Source organism: Rhopilema esculentum, chromosome 4 (genome assembly GCF_057945365.1).
Source record: "Rhopilema esculentum isolate cy_ngs chromosome 4, ASM5794536v1, whole genome shotgun sequence".
Taxonomy (NCBI): Eukaryota; Metazoa; Cnidaria; class Scyphozoa; order Rhizostomeae; family Rhizostomatidae; genus Rhopilema; species Rhopilema esculentum.
In genome coordinates this window covers 1,652,043-1,672,875 of record NC_142818.1, presented here as the reverse complement: position 1 = coordinate 1,672,875, position 20,833 = coordinate 1,652,043, and the positions used below count along the sequence as shown (strand labels likewise).

General features: G+C 35.5%; 1 protein-coding gene across 2 annotated transcripts; it reads left to right on the top strand.

Moving 5' to 3' along the window:
• The first annotated feature begins 1,351 nt into the window (after positions 1 to 1,351).
• On the top strand, positions 1,352 to 20,237 carry LOC135690700 (uncharacterized). Of its 2 annotated transcripts, XM_089116117.1 has the most exons (22): positions 1,352 to 1,537; positions 1,951 to 2,037; positions 2,546 to 2,704; positions 3,753 to 3,974; positions 4,232 to 4,330; positions 4,863 to 5,310; positions 7,159 to 7,427; positions 9,137 to 9,502; positions 10,919 to 11,233; positions 12,197 to 12,332; positions 14,684 to 14,803; positions 15,209 to 15,265; positions 15,434 to 15,560; positions 15,907 to 15,955; positions 16,494 to 16,541; positions 16,790 to 16,846; positions 17,193 to 17,223; positions 17,426 to 17,535; positions 18,080 to 18,166; positions 18,590 to 18,697; positions 18,894 to 19,066; positions 19,485 to 20,237. In XM_089116117.1, exons 1-22 carry the CDS (start codon positions 1,367 to 1,369, stop codon positions 19,672 to 19,674), a joined length of 3,429 nt encoding a protein of 1,142 aa, XP_088972243.1. In that variant the 5' UTR covers positions 1,352 to 1,366; the 3' UTR covers positions 19,675 to 20,237. The 2 variants fall into 2 exon arrangements, with proteins under 2 accessions (XP_088972243.1, XP_088972244.1); XM_089116118.1 differs by lacking the exon at positions 1,951 to 2,037.
• The last annotated feature ends 596 nt before the right edge of the window (positions 20,238 to 20,833 follow it).

Sequence of the window (20,833 nt, the reverse complement as noted above, 5' to 3'; positions counted from 1 at the left end):
ATCTTTCAAATCAGGCATATGCACAAGCTTGCTCTCAAATGATCATTTCAATTGTAAAGAACGAAAAGGCAATTGGCCCTTTGAAAATTGTTAGTAGTTTTTTTCGATCAAGATAAAAAATAAAAGGCTCAAATTCTTGGTGCTTCTATATCGTGAAAAAAAATGTATTTTAGATAAAATTGATCTGAAAGAATACTACTAATCATCAAGTATATTTAATACTGGTTTTTCTTTACTTCTTACAGTAAGTTTAAATGTTTGTTTCGTGTTAATCAAAATTTAATGATTTAGGCTTTTATGCTTTAGGCTAATTATTGAGTAAAGTTTTGGTAATTATAAAGAAAATAGAACTATGGTGTTCGGGCTATTTACAAATATCAATTTGGTAGGTACAGTAGATTTACTGGTCGAATGAACAAATTCTCACTTAAAGTCGGAATTTTCATCCTTCCACGCCCCTCCAAAATTAGCAACTTGTTTTTGTTCCTGAATTTAAATATCCTATATAATATATAACAGTTTACTAAATGGGTATAAATACAATGGGCAGTCGCCAACACCCTCCCCTCCCACTATGAATTTCGTTCCCACAGTACCGTCTGCTCTGACATTTGCTGTTTCATTTTACAATATGAATTAAAAATGTGACTTATATAAATTCATAAATGAAATCTCCATTGCCACGATTATTTCTCGACAAAGCACCAAGATACAATCAATGCCTCTACCAAATACTTCTAAAGTTAAAAATGTTCATAGGAGAAGAGTCACATACAACACAAACAAGAAGAACAACATACATCGAATTAACAGAATATTGCCGAAGGACGTACGGAAAGAGCCACATGTTCCCTATGACGTGTTTAGGATCAAGTTCAATTAATATACATTTATACTGAAATGTTTAAGAAAACATTTTTATGATCAACAAAATAATAATGATAAGAATAAAAATTAAAAATATAATAATAAATTAAATCAATTGTATAAAAAGAAAGGGGAAAGGGGTGGTAGATGATTTAGATTTGTATTAATTTAGATCACTTATATAAATTGTTTAAAAAGACGTCAAAAGGCTTTTTTGGAAGTAACAGTTACATGGTATGTAATTCCAGATTTTTATACCAGAATAAAGATTAGTGTAGTTTGTTCTAATTTGAGGCTGTATGAACTGTAGAGATGCTTCATTAAAGCAAAGAGCTTTTAAAATTTTTGGAAACTATAAAAAAAAATTTGGTTCGGCCTTAATTTATATTCACGAAATTCGCTGGGATTTTTTGGGCTTTGGGCCAAGAATTCAGCGCATGTCGGCGATCACTGCATGACCGTGTGCCCAGCCTAACAAGCAACCAATCAGCGCAGCGGAATGTTCGAATCTGACCAATCAATCAACGCGAAATTCAAAGCCGCTGAAATTCAATTTGAATGTGAAACTGTTGTGCTCAATACTCAAACGAACTTGATCAGAGGCGCGTGTGTTGGAGATATCTTAAAGCATTCTGAGGGAAATCTGACTAGAATGGACGATTTTACTCAGGTAAGTTGTAAATATGACAATTATCTGTCTATGGTACAATCTACTTGGTCCACAGATCACTGAATGAGTCTTGATCAAGCTATTTTATCTTAGAAAATACCAGACGGCCTAAGTTTGGCCTTGCTGTTGTTCAACCCAGTGTATTGCACCTTTTTTATATTTGGATAACAGTTTTAGCTCTAGATGTATCAAGGGAAAATAATTGGAGTTTTTGTTTGTTTTTTTGAGTGGATTTTTGTTAAAATCTCGGGTTTGCAAAAGCCATAATACGTTATTTTAGCCTCCAGTCGGAAATGAAACATCCTTTAGCATTCTCAAAACCAGAGCGATGTTGGGACGGAGCTGTCGTTACTTTTTTATACCAAAAATATTTGAAAATTAAACATACCAAAAAAATACATTTTACTATCTAGGAAGAAAAATTAAAGATGAGTGAAGAAAATCTTTGGCTGGTACACGGAAGGGAGGATGTGAGCTATAAATCACAGTGGGCTCAAAGGGTAGAAAATTAAATATTAGATAACTAACTAAATACTTTTTTAATTTTCTAAAGAATACTAGTAACAAACAACTAATATTGTTAAGGATCTTCATTACAAAGTTTTCTTAAATTTGTTGTATTAATTCTAATTTTTTTTGCTTGAAGCTTTTTAGTTTTAGTTATTGATGCTGTAACTTTAAAAACTGCATTCTAAATCTACATTCATAGTGTATCTTTGAATTATAGAGTTCACAAAACCCCCTTGCTGTTTAATATGATAACCAGTTCATCTAATCTTCAAATTGTTTCTTTTTAAACTTTTCTTTAGATTGAGACATCATGTGGTTTTTAATGACTATATATATATATATATTTCTAGTATTTAGGCTATAAAAATGTTGCCTTTTAACCTGTTCTCATTGTGAGCAAAATATTGAAAATCAAGCATGTATATGCTGCTTTTGCATATTCATTTGGAAGTTTGTTTATATTCCTCTCTGACCTGAGTTTGCATCTATTCTTTGTAGAGACTTCTTGAGAAAAAGAATGCGAGAAAACGAAAGCAAGAGGAGGCTAGTGCTGCACTAAGAAGCATTGACATCCAGTCAAATGCAAAGAAGTCACCTACCAAGTACAGACACCCACTTTCCCCCAAAAATGACAATGACCCAGTTGGTGCAAAACTGGTAAGCTGAGATATGAATTTTATGGATTTCCAATTTTATCTTCTGAAGTTATAATTCTGTAACAACCACTTAAATAATAATAATAATAATAAGACCATATTCCATTAAAAGCATTTTACATTTGATGCTTTGATCAACTATGATGAATGACTGACATAAGCTGATTGCATGAAGCATGCAAATTGGAATAGCAGCCCAGAACTGTCCTGTTTTATTCACCAAATAGCGTGTATACAGCTCTGCCCATATGGCTTTGAGTACTTTATGACGGACTGGTAAACAATTTTCATGAAATAGAAATATTGATATTTTTATCTAAAGTTTACTTTAGACAGTCTTTTCAAATAATTTAAGACAATAAAGGTTAGAACACATTCTGTACTTCTGTAACAAATTATAGTTATGTCTTTTGGACATATTATATCAAAGAACTTCTGGAAAGAAATGTGGTGTGATTTTTACTGCAAGTGAAATAACAGAATTTGCTAAGTTTCTTCCAGTACTCACATAACCTATTTTTATGTTTACCTTCTTTTTACCATTTTTAATATATTCAAGTTCTTTTTACACTGGATCAAAAAAAGGTTTTTGGCAAAAAATTGCATGTCACTTAGACAAAATCTTTAACTTATTTGTAGGTAACTAGAGTATTTGAGTATCAAAATATTTTTATTCTGGGAAATATATATTTATACCAGATTTGGTTTAACAGAAGCCAGAGCTTCTATGCCATATTTGTAACCTTAACTTTTTTTGGAAAATTTCTATTGCTTTTAAGCCACTGCATTGCATCCAAATTTGCTTTGAAATGGATGAAGTGTTTGGAAATTTCATTCTGTGTCAGTTTCTGTGTTGTGACAAGGCAGATATGAAGAAAAAAATATTATTTTTCTATTTTTATTTACCAAAACTGTAACTTCTAATTGAGGGCAGCTTCTTTCCCAAAAATATGGTTATGTGCCAGCTATTTGTTTTCAATTGTTTGCTTCTGACAATGTACAATATATGCGTTTTGGGAAAAATGTTGATAGAACTCTGTAAATTTTAGCCACCTGTTGCCAAACCAAGAACTGACAGAGGCTCAGAAAAGAAATCCACTCCTCATAGCCGAAATTATAGAGAAGGAAGAAGCCCAGGGAAAGATCTTGAAGAGATTCTTGACAGTGGAAGAAAATCTCAGATTTTCACATCTTCAAGAAATGAGATGAGTGATGCAAAAAAACATGGAAAACAAAATAATGATGTCAATGTAGAAGACATATCTGTTCAGGTAAAATTCAAGTGTAAAATTTTGAGCAAGTTATCTTTGTTGTTACATGTTTTTGTCATTTTTTCTTTAAAACCCTTTGAAAACTTTTCTAGAAATCCCAGGCAGTTTAAGTTAATGATAAGTTCTTGCAATGTTAAACTTGAATTATTTTGTCTCCTACCATAGAGTCCTAAGTATATAATATATTTGAATATTTTTAGCTGGTGTGTGTAAACAATTTACGACACTATCATGTTTGTTTTTTGGATTGTTTATAGGAAAGAATGTCTAAGTTTTCAAGCCAGAGTAGAGCTAATTCTTGTGAACGAAAAGATGTTACATCTAGAGGGAGTACCAGTAGAGATTCAAAGGGAAAGGTAACACATCTTCAAATTTGCTACAGATTTGCTGTGAGATGACCACATGCTTTTTTCCCATTTAGCTACTCCAAGATGCTCTTGGCTATAAGCTTTAGAACCGGTCCAAAATAAAAGTAGATTATCATGCATAGATTCTTTCAATGGCCGCTTCTCGTCCATATTTTAACTCATTTCACTATATTTGCATATTTAGATGTATTTTGATTGTGATATCAATTGATGGTTTCATTAGGGTCTGTAAGTTCTCCTGGTGCATAGAGTCATTAAATATTTTACTCAGTCTACAGACAAATTAAAGCCATTTTGTTCTTCAAAGCAGAATTTTTATCTTTTGTACATTTGTGACTCAAACCCTCATGTAAAGTCCACAAAAATGGCTTATTTGTAGCTTAAAAATGATATGGGTCATCTTTATCATGTTCTACAAGTTATCAAGACTCATTTGGTCATCGTTTGATATTGCCCCAGAAGTTTGACAGTCTTTTTAGCTATAGTTTCATCTTAATAATGTTTAAAAACTGATTTCTAGAGTGGCTCTATCAGTGATCGTTTGGCAATATTTGAGACATCGTCAAAGGCAAATGAAAGTCGTTCCTATGCCTCTCCAAACAAAAGTAGTGACACAAAAGCCATGCGAAAGTCACATAGATCGGAAGAGGAAAAATCAGCAAACACAAGTCCATCTAAGAGGTTGTCAACAAAGCTGCAGAAGACAAGTACTATGAAAGAGCCTGGTAATAACAGGAGTGAAGTGAAAACTCCACTGACCCCACAACTGGAAGCAATCAACAACGAGGATGTATCATGTGACTTTGATTATAATTCCGACGAGAACCCTTTTGACATCTCTTCAATTCTAAGAGCTGCCAATGAGGGTGAAGCACAAGTGCCTAATGCTGTGGAATACAACAAAGCATCATGGGATGTTATGGATTATCTAACTGGTGATTCACCACAGGTCAATGAAAACAAACAAGGTGAATAAATGCTGATATCTTGACATTAAAAAATGCAGGTTTTATGAAATGACTGTTTTCTTGAAAAAATTGATCGGAGACCAATTGTCTCTTCTCAACACCTAAACACTCTCCATTGTCATCTAGAGTCTTAAAAGGAACATCCTTAAAGGCATTTGACATGCATAAGTGCAGTTAATCCAAAAATAACTTTGGCCAAATTGGTCAGAACACGCGCACATAAAAAAGGAATTGGAAACTGCTCAAATGAGACCACTGAGCGCTGCTCTAGGATTTCACTGATTTGCAGATAGGCAGAAACTGTTCACGTGTTTTTCTCTGTGCACAATTTGATGGCAACTGCTCGTGGTCGAGTGGCTGTAAGCCACTTTTAATTGTGTCAAATGCCTTTAAAGTAGCTGTCTGCCATTATCTGGACTTTCACTAGTTATTCGTAATAAGCGGATGTCACCGCTGCGATAATCGGACAGCTTCTACGATGACCCAAGGCTATGACCACCTGATTCAGTTTTTAAGCCGCTTTCGTGACATACAGCCAGGATTTTTGTAAAGAACGTTCACTTATATGATATCTATCTTTTCGTTAAAAGCACACATTTTACTTTTTGAGCACACGTGTTTCATTGATATTTTCTTTCTACACTAAAACTAATTTCGATTTTAGCTTCCTTGCGATTCGATATTTAAGTTTTAGGAAAAAAAAAATCGGTCATCACATTACAGGTTATTATTGGTTTATACAGCCGTCGTTGTTTCCTTTAAACATTGATAAATGATATAATACTTATATCCATTATGAAGATACTTGCTTGCTTCATGGTTATAAATACCTACAAAAATGATCACTTTTTTGCTTCACCTTTTGGCTTTAGTGATCGTTAAAGTATTCTTTGCAAACAACATCATATTGGACTGAGTAATCAACTTGCTTTGAAGAATGTTTAGCACGTGGAATTTTTATGTTATTTATTTTCGAGCTCAGAATCACAAATCTGCAAGAATATCGAGGCTCGGAAAAATTAAGGTTATCTTGTAAGTAAATGTGCTTATGGACAACAGTCAAAAATTCTCAAAACATGTTTTTATGACATCACACTTAAGAACTTTGCTCGGCTTCCGCACGTTTTTCTGTTAATGGATGCATAGAATTCTTGCTGTCTCTGTTGATCCGCTGTTCTCGACGCAGAGATTACGAGCTCATTTCAAAGTATCTCCTGCGTTGTTTTGCCGAAAGACCAGGAAATACAGTGCCCAACTGCGCTGTTTTTTGGTCGATCTTCCGAAGATTAAATCAAAACAACGAAAAAAACAAATTCTCTCAGTCTTAGTTTTTGTCGAAGTCGTAAGAATGAATTTGGTTCATCGAATAATCACTTAATAAATATTTAGGGAGGAGCCTTATATAGACAGTGGGTTGGTGAGAACTGACGTGTCTGGCTTTTAAAGTTTTCATGTTTAAGACCCTACTAGAAAGTGGCTTTATTGTTATTTTTTGCCTACTTAAGATGGCCTCTTTTTATTATTCAGCCCCCCATTTACTCCAGACCAGTAAACCCCAGACACCGCTTTGTATTCACCCTCTCTCCCTACCCGTAATTTTTTTGAGTATTCTTATTTCGAATCATTGTGATTCGTTAATTGCTATTTCATTTTCACCAATGTTCCAGAAACACCGCCATCAGCTTAAGACTTTCATGAAATCTAGGCAGTTTCTCAATTTTAGGACCCTAAGTGCAGTTATTTCTCGTCTCATTAAACCTTAGACATTAAACTTAAATATTTATACTTTGAATGGTCTATTTCTTTTCCTTTTGCCCGTTTAACATTACTTTTTATTTGGTTATTTAGGCCAAAAAAGAGACAGTGTTTACAGTAACTATGGTGCGGACGAAGACATGTCGGGCTTTGCGAAGGAAATAGCCAAGAAAAGGAAGGCTATCAAAAGCCCATACCAGGAGCAAAGCTTGAAAAAGATCGATTCTAATCTGAACGCAAAAACGCGTGATCTTGTGAGAGAAGAACTGCCAAAGGCGAAAAATGTCGAAGCGAAGGCTGCAGAGGTTAGACCAAGGGAAGAGAAGAAGGTGACACAGGACAGAAAGACTGTCGGGCAAAAGGTGAATTTCTTACTTTGTTCCACCTTTCTTAATTGCGTCATGGTAAGCGCTATCCAATATCGGTTCGACTTAGCAAATGTTCAATTTATCAGGGGTTACTGTGTTTCTTCTTGTCATTCAGAGAATCTCCTCTTTTGTTTCTCCACCAAATGTGCTTTCCCTAGTACCTGTTGGTACTTCAAAGTAGTCGCTTTTAAAGACAAATTCGCATTCTTATTCTAGCCCAACCAGGGCCGTAAATCCCGGGGGGGGACGGGGGGGGACTGGACCCCCCCAAAAATCTGGAGCAAAACGATTTTTTTGGAGAAATTACCATCATTTTCCTTGAAAGAAAGAAATCCCTGGTAGCCGGGTTAGAACCAAACTACGTTTTCTGTGTTATTGCAACAAACCTCAGTCACAAAGGTTATTTTTGTAAGCAGAGTGGTTTTTAAAATTTTTACAAGATAAAAACTTACCTTTTTCTACCGTTTTTTACCGTTTTCTACTGTTTTCTACCGTTTTATTTTTTAAAACAGAGTATGAAATAAAAAGAGAGCAATCTGTCATTTTATTTGACCTATTTACTAACTTATTTACGTACATTTCTATTATTTGTCTATTATTTACTTTTATTTAGTAAATCACTTTCTGTATCATTACAATGTATTCATTTTATATGTGTAAACATGGCCTACTGAAATCAGTCAAAATAAGGAAGACGCACATTTCTGTTCAGAAAGTAAATTTCTACCAATCAATACAACAGCGTCCCATATTTCCCCAAAGTCTGTCACTAAGGTTTAAGCATGACTCTTCCCCTCCAAAATTTCACCCAATTAACAATAATCTGTGTTCTTCTGAGAAACGCCAAACTTTATATTGTGAGCGATTCTAGTATTTTATTGAATTTAGTCTGGGGGATGCTTTTTTAGCCTTTCTAGAAGGTAAAATTTCGCGTCAGACCCAACCATGGTGGGTCCTCCTACGACAGTAAACTTGATTCTTAGCTCCCAAGGTTCAATTTTTTGGGGCCGTCTCTGAAAAATTTTATCCATCCAATTATCAACACAAGTCAATGTACTAAGGAAAATCTGTAAATACCTTCTATAGAGCAGAAAGTCTTGAGAAATCCAAAAATATTGACTTTTGTTTTTAAAGTAATTTGCCCCTCAACTGTTTCCATAACACATACCATAAATCCCTTGTGGTGCCATGACCCACTGCATACTTTATATTCATCCGCCCTGCTGACCCTCCCAATTCACATGACAGATTTACGGCCCTGAGCCCAACTATCGTGACTCTATGTAGAGCTTCTTTCATATTAATTCTAGGCCATCGTTTCTGAAAGTGGCACATACTCTTGCCAACTGCCTGATGTTTCAGCCGATTTTTCATTTTAACTACCCTATGACTTTAAACGATTTTTATTACGCGTAGAGAGCTTTTGTCCCATTCAAACTCTTTTTCTGCTAAGCCTCTCTATCTTCAACTACAAAAAGTAAAATTTCTTTCCAAATTGTTAAGTCGAGAGGTGTTCTAGTAACGGAAATGCTGGGACTATTTCAGTGAAGTACTCCGAGTTTCTTGTCTTGCCAAGTTGAATTTAGAAGATGTTATTTGCCTCATAGCTTCCGTTACTAAGTTAAACTGGCAATTTTTGATGCAAATCCACATAAAAGAAAGAAGGTTCACAAGTATTAATGGCCAATTTCTTAAAATTACAGCAAAATATTCAAAATGGAAGCCGATTGAAAAGCGAAGCTAGCCAGAAGCAACACAGGCATGCCAAGGAAGAAAGAATGCAACTTGAGCAGAAAGAGGCCCCTCCTAAGCCCCCAAGAAAGGGGAAGGACTCGTTTGAAAACAATCAGCAAGACGTCAATATGATCGATAGTGTTGAAACTTTTGAACACCAGAATACGAATGAATCAGTACGCGGAGAAGATAAAAGAAAACGGGGAAGAGATGGCGAAATTGCTGCGGTGGTACTTGACACAGAAAAGGCTAGCTCCGGCCATAGAGATGGTGCATATTCGATTCGTGAAAAACATGAAGAAAATGATTCAAAGAAACTAAAGCAAAGCAGAAAAGTATGTGATTATGATTAACATTTAAAATCATTACCATTTTAATCTGTCCATCTCAAAGGGTTGGTGAATCAAGATGTATCTAATAATGAGAAATTTTCTATTAGGCAAGAACTTTCGCGTAATGTTTTTGGGAACTACATGATAGTTGTCTACAATGTAAAATATTTAAGCATTTTCTTTTTGACCTCTGATAACCGTTCATACAAAATTTATTTGATTCGCAAATTTTGGTTTGTGAACGAGAAGTATGACTTAGAGAATCTACAAGCTCCAGAAATAATATCCTGGCCTTCTTTTCACTTTAAGAATGACCCAAAGCTGTTTAGGAAGGCTGTTTGGCATTTACACCATAAAGTTTATTTTATTTTTTAATTGCTTGTAGCACCAGAAAGCGTTTGTTACTTTCTTGTTTTTGATTAAATTCATTGGCCGTAGCGTTTTCAGACTGTTTCATTTTGATCATAGGTTTTTAATCGCATCTCGGCAGGACGGCACTTTTTGCCATGATTTTTTTATTAGAGAAACAAAGAAAAACAGTTATTAGATTTTACCTGGCGTCTTCTAACAATCTATCTGTCGATCCTGGTCGGGCTTAGCTGTTGATTTCCTGTACTGAGTGAATTGAAAGTGAAATCCAATGCTACCTACTGATTAAGAGCTTACAGCAAATATATACAGTAGAAACTCGCATAAAAGAACCTAGATTTTTTTTGGCCGCCTAAATAGGTTCTTAATTAACAGGCTGCTATTCTAAAATCCAGTCTAAAAGGTTCTTAACAAGGTTCTTATATACGTACAGGCCTTGCACACATAAACAATGTTTTCCACCGCAGGAATTCTAACATTTCAAGCCAATCAAATGAATTTGTGTTGTTAGATTGCCCAATTAAAATGCAACATGCCATAACCGGCTTTACTTTAAGCTGGTTTAATTTGCCGGTATGAATAGGGTGTAAAATACCATTCTGGAAACTTTTTTTCTTCTTTATATATAAGAACCTTTCCAAATTCAGCCTCTTGGGGGTTCTTAATTATGGGGTTTCAAAAGATTAAACCTCAGCCTCAAGGTTCTTATAAAAACAGGTTCTCCTATGCGAGTTTCTACTGTATCGGATTCTTTCAACTTCTCAAGGTGCTGCTATGGCTCCAAATCAATTGCCTTGGGGCCTAAAAACTTTCCTCCTCCTCCTCCTCCCTCCCTCCGCTTTTAATCCTTCTCTAGTTGGAATGGGATAGGTTTAATTTGGTCCGACCCGCAGCATTCATAGAATCTCCTCTGTTGTTTCTTCACCAAATGTGCTTTCCCTAGTACCTGTTGGTACTTCAAAGTAATTGCTTTTAAAGACAAATTTGCATTCGTATTCTAGCCCTACTATCGTGACTCTCTATGTAAAGCTTCTTTCATATCAATTCCAGGCCATCGTTTCTGATAGTGGCCCATACTCTTGCCAACTGCCTGATGTTAAAGAAGATTCGTCCAGTGCCGAATCTGCCAATGAGGTGATTTTCTCGCCAAACTCCCAAGCGTATAAGAGCGTCAGAGAGAAAAAGGTGTCCAAAGGACGAAAGGGGATGAGAAGGTCAATGAGTTTTAGCGAAGGACAGTCTCCCATCATCCCGGTTATACACAAATCCGGTTATAACGAAGAGATGAGCTCCAAGTACAATGTTGTTACTAGTTGTACTCCGTCTGGAGAAGGGGAAGAAAAGAGCATATCGGATCAAATCAAGGTTTGTTCTCCAGATTTTATTAATTTTCTCTTAGCTGAAAAAGATTCTTAGTTGGTCTTTACAACCACAGTTCTCATCTTTTGAGTTTCCTGTTTGTCTCAACTGTTGAGCTACTTGAAAATGGTGTTTACTTATGTTAGAGGTTAGCTCCTGTTCTGTGGGACAGTAAGGTGATGTTAAGCGGCTAACGTGTGCCTAAGGGTGGACTTGCTTGCTACAAGTCTCACTATCTAGTAAATAGAGAAAGAGCCTTGTAGCAAGTCCAGCCTGAGAATGGTTTCTAGCCACTACTAGGGATAGGCGCCAAGGATATCTTTAACGCCCCACAGTTGAAGTTGTTGACACATGCTAACATTTGAAGAGTACCTAAGTGTGTTAAATATGTTTAAAGCTGGGCATGGCATTGTCAATGAAAGATTTTAGGCTTGCTAATGGATTACCGTTATTCTGGCCTGGTTTATAAAGTTATAGTGATTTGATGAGGAAAGGGCCTGTGCTAATGTGGCCATATCTCAGTAAATTTGTAACATTCAACTGATTTTGCACATTTAGAGCTACAATATACTCTCATTAAGTGAGACCCCGGATAGGTAGGACGCCCGCTGTATAGTACAGATTTTCCCGGTTCCTCGAACTTGCTTACCCTTTTCAAGCTTTCGGATAAGCAGGACGCCCGCTACGAAGTACACTTTTGCTCGGTCCCTTGAGTGCCCCACTTAACGAAAGTATACTGTATTTCATATAATGCTGTTTTGGGTTATATAGTCAAAACTGAAAAATTCTTAAAATAGATTTATGTGACGTCGTCGTTTTGGTACTCTATGGCCTTGTGTGCTGTTAGCTAGTCAAAGAGTGCACTCAATGCTAGTTTAGACTTGTAGTTTGTTAGGCCATGTAAGGAAATGAGCCTGCCTAACTTGGACTCAATAATTGACTGATGGTCGCGTGTTTTCTTTTCCTCAGGACCTGCTAGATTACGGTGTTTCCCAGCAAAATATTGTCATTCAAACTAGTCAAGCTTTGAACTTGTCATTGAATGGGGAGGAAAGAAAGGGATGTCCTGAAATCATCGAGGGAGAGCGCCTTCTTCTTCTAGCTAGTAAGTTGTGTTTTATCTCTGCTGTTTGATTAGAATTATTTTATACATTTTTGTTCTAGAGTTGTATTGAGATTGTCATTGCGGGGAAGTCTCACACTTTCTTTATGAACAACGTGAGACTTCCACCATGTTGCATATGCCACCCTCTCCAATTAATTCTTAATGGAACAGAATTGTCCTGTTTGCATCCTCCGTTATTTTGAAAACATCTCCCCCAATAATAACCAAATTAATTGAAGGTCAAAAATCTGACGTTACGAGGGCGGGGCGGTGGGGATCCTTTCAGGTGATCTAACGTAATGTAATAAGTAACGATATAGGTATTTTTATTCGAATACCGTTTGTAAGAGTTCTGGCCTTTATATCGATAGAGTTAGGGCTCATTCGTTCATTCTTTTTTAATTATTGGATCAAGGCGACCCTTCAGGGCTAATGTCTCTTTTGCAGCAGGTCATTTCATCAGGTTTTAACCGTAAACTTGATATCTGCTAACTATTAGAGTTCATCTTTTGAATATTTCGGCACTTGTTTCATTCGATTAGTGCCCGTGACGTATGTATGATAGATATGTAACAAATCCCCTTCTATTATTAAGAATTCCCTCTCTTATCATGCACCGAAGAGTATGAAAGAGCTGTTCATTATTGCTTGAAGTTAAGCTCCTTTGACAAAAAACTTCTAGTCAAAAGATTTATTATTTCTACGATACACACCCCGTGGAAGATCGTTAAAAAGATCTTGAGGCTGTACCATGCTCAACTTATCCCCCTTTACCTATCTTGGTGTATTGTGCACGTGATTGGTTTTGTTTGTTTCTGTGGCACAAAGGGTATTTGGTGTTGGGTATTTGGCTTGAAGCTATTCTTCTTACGTCTCCTTAGTTTAAATGCCTTTTGTTGTTGCTAAGTAAATAGAAAGTTTACAAAATAATATTTCCGTAGCTAACCTTCATTCAAAAAGTTGATTCTGTACTGTTAAAACTGACCTGTTGACTTAAGTTTTAATTGGTCTGTTGACTTAAATTAATAAACTGTAAAAAGAAGTAGAAATAGGAACAAAAGGTAAAATTTCACCAAGTATATCGTGTGTTGTCCCTGCGTTTGGCATTAGCAACGTTCAGTTGCTACAAAATAGGCCCAATTTATGGCAATCGCAATACGAATGCTAGACATTCAAGGCCAGAACTACATTACATTTCAGGACTATTAAGGTTTAATTCTTGCCACATTGTGCAGATATTTTCTTCCCAAGCTTTGGTGAAATCTGTTTTAATTAGACTCTGAGCCGCCGCTAATTAGCCAGCTGACCTGAATTTCCTTTTGAATGACGTATTTACTGTTTGTGCCTTCTTGTTTGTATTCTTTGCTTATCAATCTTTTATAATTCGATGTATCTGAATCTATACGATAACGAGATGTTGATGATATTTCTTTAGGGTGTTTACTTTGATCAACTATACAAGGATGATTACTAGCTTATTCTCTAAGGCACATTTCAGAATGGGACGTCATTTTTTATGTTTTGCATGCTATATACCTTCCTTGTGAATAAATGCCTCAAATGTTCTTCCGCAACCGGTATTCTTAGTGCCAGTTGTCTTGAGAAATTTACTGTGTTATTGTATTTTCATTCAGTAAGATATTAGGCCGGTTTTTTTAATTATAGTAGAAAAGCATACCGGTTTGTACAAGAGTGTTTAGTGGGCGAAAAGAGTATTGTTCTTGTTTTGCAAAAGGAAATAGCAGATGTACCTTCGTAACCACACTTCGTAACCATACGTATTTAGGGACGAACAGGAATTTTTGAATATCTTTAATTCTCAAAGTTATCCAGGACGGGTTTTCTAATCTATCACTTCTCTTCCGAAGCCGTTGAAGTGGCTACAAAACATTCATTGTTGACGCACTAAATCCAGATTTTCTAAGTTTGCGGTCGGTATTAGACGCGCCAAGGAGTGTGGGAAAGCCGTCATAACGATAGAAGCTTTTTCTGATATTTGATTATGCAAACTTATTAAATGGTTGGGTGCAACGTTTCAACTTGTCTTTTCGTCTAATTTTTGTCTCTGCCTTTTTGTTAGATTCTTTTTTGCAAACTTAGGATTTTCATAATATATGTTTTCATATAGATTTATTTACCCTGTTGATGGTAGCGATGCTGTAAGTTTATAAACTTTTACCCAGTCAATTTGCGCCATATTTTAAGGTTTCTATTTTCCGGTTGAAGTTCTAATAACATAGATCCTGCCTAAACTGTAATAGACTTTCATCTCATCAGGGTTTGAGACAGCTTTTTGTCCCTATATTGTATCTATGTAGTCGTTATTCCTAATCGGGTTTATCTTATCAAAGCGCAAAGAAGAACGGCATGTCTCGACGAAGTTGAAAGACTCAAGCAGCCAGGCAGCCACCGCAGTAAGAAGACGGCGAACAAAGCATGCCTACCTTGCAAGGCAGCTCTCGTTATTTCAGGTATATTCTGTCAATTTCTATCGTCGCTGAGCTTTCGCTGGTCCGTTTCCGGTCTATTCCACATTTACTGAAAATTACTTGAGATCTTAGCCCCTAAAGTACCTAAATTTGTTGTAGTGTACCTAAATTTCTCTACTCAACTTCATATAAAAATTTTCGTGCATGTAGCTTATTTCTCGATGCGCTTTCAAATATCAAACAAATTAAGCTTGTTAGTTTGACAAAATATGAGAAAATATATTTTGCAAATTTTGTTAGCTTAATTTCTGCCGGCATAAGAAGCTGTCATCAAGAAAGTATTGAATAAACGAATAACATTTTCAATTGGTTGAGTGAGTCATCGACAAAGGAAGACAGTATAATGGACCAAAATCTTATCTCAGTGACATGGTTCTTACTTTTTAGATATCAAGTTGCCGCTGAATGCTGATTTCTTGGTTGCTCTAAGAGGTGGAAGAATGGGTGAGCTACCATGTCTTTTGTACGCACCATATTTTAAAGGATTGGATTTTAAAGTTCTCCTTTACGTTATCCTGCAGTTTTCAGCTACTTATTCTTTCAGTTCTTTTTGATGATATGTGACCTTTCTTAATAATAGATTAAAGCCATGTTATTCATTTTCCTTTGAAGATCTTGGTGTTTTCCATTTTGTTGTTCTCATCCAACATGGGCCTACTCAAATCTATTCGACGAAAGTTCGCTGCACTTACGATGAACTCACAAGGAATTTCATTACTTTCAACGACCGTATTGTTTTGTAAGTTCTTTTAAATTTCTCAAAAACCCCTAATTGCTGTTAAATGCAAAAAGCTTCAAATCTTTTACTGGTTCTGTATCGATAATAGGTGTTATTTTTTGTCTGTTCCTTAAACGTAACCTTTCTTTGAAATCCAAATTTTTCCACCTTTTTCTGCTTCTGAGACCCTTATTCGTGCTAAATAATTTTATTTCTTTCTTTTATCCTTTTACATTCTTTCCTTCTTCTTTTGATTTTTTGTCGAATTCCATTAACAATTTCAATACACAGCTCTTTAAACTATGAGTTGATTTAAACTTCAAATGAAATTTCATTTTAGAATATTTTCTTCGTTATTTATTTCTAGGAAAGATGTACCACATGACTTCGTTTTGAATATTAAAGTTTTTGGAATGGTGGGTAAAATGTTGATCAGTCTTTAGAGAATTTGAATACTCCTTTATTCAGGACCACTGAAAACTGGCTTTTGATAAAATTATAACAACTAAAATTTTTCAATTTATCAAACTCTAGAATTGTCCTCCTTTGAAGTGTATCAAGGCTGTGGAATAGTTGACTGCAATTGGCCAACAATATGAAGATGAAACAATTTTCTTCTGTCAGTTATGTTAATTTGAAACCAAACTATCACCTTGTCTTGAATCGTCTGTTTTGTTTACCCTTGTCAATGTTTCAAATAATACAAACTCATCGTTCAAAGTTCCTTTCTCTTATGTTAGTCATTTAACGGAATTACCCTCCCCCGTTCTTTCATTGTCTCATTGATCGCTTTACGGATAGCGTTCTCAAAATGAAGTCAATATTGTAACTAGCTAACGGTATATACATCTCATACAACTTGTTTTGTGTGAATATACCCTGGGTATACTATCTTTAGCTCAGGATAAATGCTTGCACATGTAGATCAATTTTTACTCAAGCTTATCATTTCAGCACACCAAGCGAGCATCTGATGTTGTGAGCCGTGGTAAAAAGTCACAGGTGAGTCCTCGTTATGCACTTGCTGTAAAGGAAGCTTAGTTTAAACCTCCTTACGTGCACCATACTGATCTAAAGTTCTTGGGATCCTCTTGGTGATGACACAACACAGACACAAGGAACACAAAGAGCATGACAATGAATCTTTGAGGAATCAGCTAGCACGATAAACTAGACGCAATTGCAAGCTGTATGAAATTCCTAACAAGAAAAGGGTTCCTGTTAATTAGGCGACTTACTCTTTGTTTCAGCAATCCAAAGAAAGCCCTGGGCTGATAAAGAATATGTTCTCATCGCTTACACCAAAAGTAAGTCAATTTCATTTCTGTCTGATAGTGACATATTTCTGAAAGCATTTTTTGGTACAGTGAATGATATATAGCAATAGAATAGAAGGTATGTTCAGTTTCTGAATGGGTCTTGTCAATTTCTTAATGAGTTTGAAGATGGTTGTGCAAAATCTCAGTCTCTTTCTTAATTAGTGTTAATCTCTGACTTTCGAGCATTGCTAAGATATGTTTATCTAGCTATCTATATTTAACTTTTGCTTCAACGAACTCGTTTCAATCTTCTACTTGTGACTTATAAATCTTGACTTCTTGGTTCTTTTGTCATTTGTTTTAACTTACGTTTTTTCTGTTTTTCCCTTTTTAGAAAAGGTTGAATTCTGGAGATGACTCACCAGGTATACATTTTTTTGAATTTTAAAACCACACATCCTTCTTACTCAAAATATTGTTGAGTTAATTTAAGGACACATGGCTGATAACAGGCTATGCTCGAAGCGTCGTTATTTATTTTAAAAAAATTCCTGGTACAATTTAGTTACATTGATCGTTATTATACCATAAATGGCCTTCTTACACAAGGACTCTGATATTTTCTAGTGCGTGGTTCTTCTCCAAAGCCTGTTTTCCGATCCACCAATTTCACATCAGTTGGAAATGTATCCCTAAACCTCTCTACTATAAGCTCTGGAAGATTTGTTCTCAATCAGGTTTGTTTTTTAAAACTTTGTATTTTTCCTATTCATTTCCTTGAATTAATCCTAATTCATTTCGTGTTTTCTAAAATTGTTCTATATGGAAGCTTTTGTTTTTCGAACGATTTTAATTTAAAGTTAATATAAGCTAGGAGTATTTTTGAAACTTTGAAGAATTTTTAGTGATTTGTTTTCCGTATAGATACCTGTTTTTGAATAATAAATCTTAAAACTTGTTCTGAAGTACTCTTATATATACAATTTCACGCGCCATGATTCTTAAGTGTTATCAAACATGGAATGTGAGCGTTATGACTATATCGATCTTTAAACAATTGTATAATTTGCAACATCTGGTGACGTGGAAAGCAGTCTCCTTTGATATACTTCAAATAACAAATGTTCGGAAACTACGAAAGCTCAAACAAATAGCTTTTAGCTGCTAATTTAAGCAAAAATTCAGTGTTGTAGCTCTGTTTGTCAGTACGACTGAAATTGAGAATGTTCCAATGCTTATTTATCTTCGTTTGTTTTGAATTTTTCTCATCCTTTTATAAAGGTACCAAAGAACTGCCCTCTTGACGGCTTTGTAGAGCTGAATGTTGATTGCCTCCCTGAATTCACCGCATCAGCAAGAGGATTTTTGGTAAGTTATACTACCTCAGAGATTCCGATTCGATTTGGATCATGTGTGCATAGGGTTGAAGTCATCCTTGGGGTTTTTGATGTCTAAAAAGCGCCTCATCCGATAACGTATTGAACATATCAGAGTGTCACCTTTGTCTTAAGAGCAAAGTGTTGAAGTAATGAAAAGTTAAAACACCATTATTTGCACCAGATATTTCTTAATTAATCCTGTTAATGCTTATAGCATTAAAATATAATTTCAAAGCTATATTTTTCATTAGCAATAGAATCAGCATTTTTGCAAGTGCCCCGATCAAGTATCAGGGAACTTAGCTGAGGATATTTGGTATTGACTCTTTGACTGCACTGTTTCGTGCTGTCCCCATTCATACACAATAGGTTTTATCGCAGACGAGTTAATCCGTTACCTATTCATTTTTAGACAATATTGGAAGAAGTTGGCGGGTTCACAGCTTGGAATAGACGATGGTGTGTCATGAATGGAGACCTGATATCTTTCTGGAGATTCCCTGATGAAGAAGAGCAGAAGGTATTTTAATTCATTAGTATAATGAATGGAGGTTTAAAATTATCTTTTTTCCTTGATATTTGTAACAAGTATGTTTCTTCCTGGATTTTTACATATAAACACATGTACAAATGAGTAGTAACACTATTTAAGTCTTAGATACGGATCAACAGCTAAATAGTGATGGTTTTGTCATATGATTCACTGTCTTTTTTAGCCACCGACAGCCACAATAAATCTGCAATATTGCTCGAATCAGTTAGTCGATGTTGTGCCACGAATGAATTGCTCCAGACCTAATACGTTTGAGCTGATGATAAAAAGACCATTGACCAAAAATGATGTCCCGTCTTTGCTATCAACTGTAGAGGGAAAGGAGCTTCACACAAAGTATGCTTAAAAGTTTTATTTAGCTATTTGTGTCAAACCATTAGCCCTACCAAACACGGATGGACCGATTAACGTGGAACCATGGCAACCAAACGTTTGGCCTATGACCATCTTATGCCATTTTCAATTCTTTTCTTATTTAAATTTTCATATCTGTTGGGTCATCAAAATGTGACAAATGTCTACTTCTTTCCATTTTTCTCTTTCTCCGTGAAATTACAAACATACTTTGTCCCACGTTTGTTCAATACTGACCAGATGCGCTACCTACCCAAAATATTTTCTTGACAAGCTGATATAAAGGAATTGAATGTTTTTCATGTTTAGTTTATTTTTATTTTGCTCTGCAAGCAAACTAGTGATACTGTTTCAATATTTTATCTTTATGATATATTAAGTATTTATGCCTTTTCTTCAGATACTGGGTGTCGGCAGACAATAAAGAAGACAGAGTTGCCTGGATTGAGGTATTGAACCGCCAGCTCAGCGACAGCAAAGCTTGGAGTTCCAGACAGAGGCCAAAAGTGCGCAATGGAAACAATAATCACGAGAGGGGCAAGGACTCAAATGCCAGCCCAAGAAAACAACACCGTAGTGTCGCTGTTTAAATAACTTTGTGGCCTATTATTTAGAGACATAACCAGAGTGATCTGAAGCTCTTTGTAGTTTAGTCATTGTATAAAAAGTTATATAGAATTTAGGACGCAGAATTAATTTATATCATCTCAGAGTTTTCGTATACTTATTTACAAGATTCAGTCAGTTTTGCTGAATTCAGTCCTGAGGATAAATGATTGGCGAACAATAAATTTTATTTGCGAAAAGTTACAATCGTTGACGGACAAGAGCCTGTATCATGATGGTTTTTGCGACCAAGTGCCGCCCAGTATGGTTCGTAAATTACAATGCATTGTAGCTCTTGATCTTTGATATTATTTTGTTTCCCTTGTAATTGCTTGCGGAAAACGAATTCAATTTTGCAAATTCTGCTGAGCAATTTTCGAAGGCTACAAGAATGGAGACTGAAAAAAAGAATTGTATCCCCAAATATCATACTTTATTGTAAAGCATTTCATTAAGTGTTGTTTCTCAAACTTATTTTTTGTGTAATTTCCATATTTTGTATATAGCTTGAATTCTTCTATTTTCACAAAATGCGTTTGTTTTGAAATTGTTCTTATATTTTTTCGCCTTGAATACTTTACTTTTCTTGAAACTTGGATAATCATTTGCAAGAAAAGTCATCGATTCCACTTTGTTGCTCATTCACGAAGTGACTTTCATTTCAGTTTCTCTGCACTTCCAGATCAAGTTTGTCCTTCTGTATGGACATACCCTGGACAGGGTTACATGACTGAAATGCTCAACTGTAGATTTAGAACCCAATTCCATTCCAGACAAATTGCGAAGGAGAGGCCTCCTTAACAGTGTTTATACTGCTTTAACTGGTGAACTCGGCTAAAAATGTGTTGCAAGACAACCCATATCTCTGTTTTAAAGGCTTTTTATCTATATTCTTTCTTCGTTGTATCAGGTTTCATTAGAATCTTGCTCAAAAATTTGTCCACAACGATATCACATTCAATTTACAAGATCTAAAGCGACGGGATTTTTTCATCACAAAACAAAGTCTTCACCCTAATAGTTGGCGACAAAGTAAATGTCAACATCTTTTACAACTTCGTCATTCCGTTTAAAACTTCCCAAATAAAAGTCACTTGATCGTGACATTATTTAAATTGCTTCAGTTAATTTCAATTTTGAACT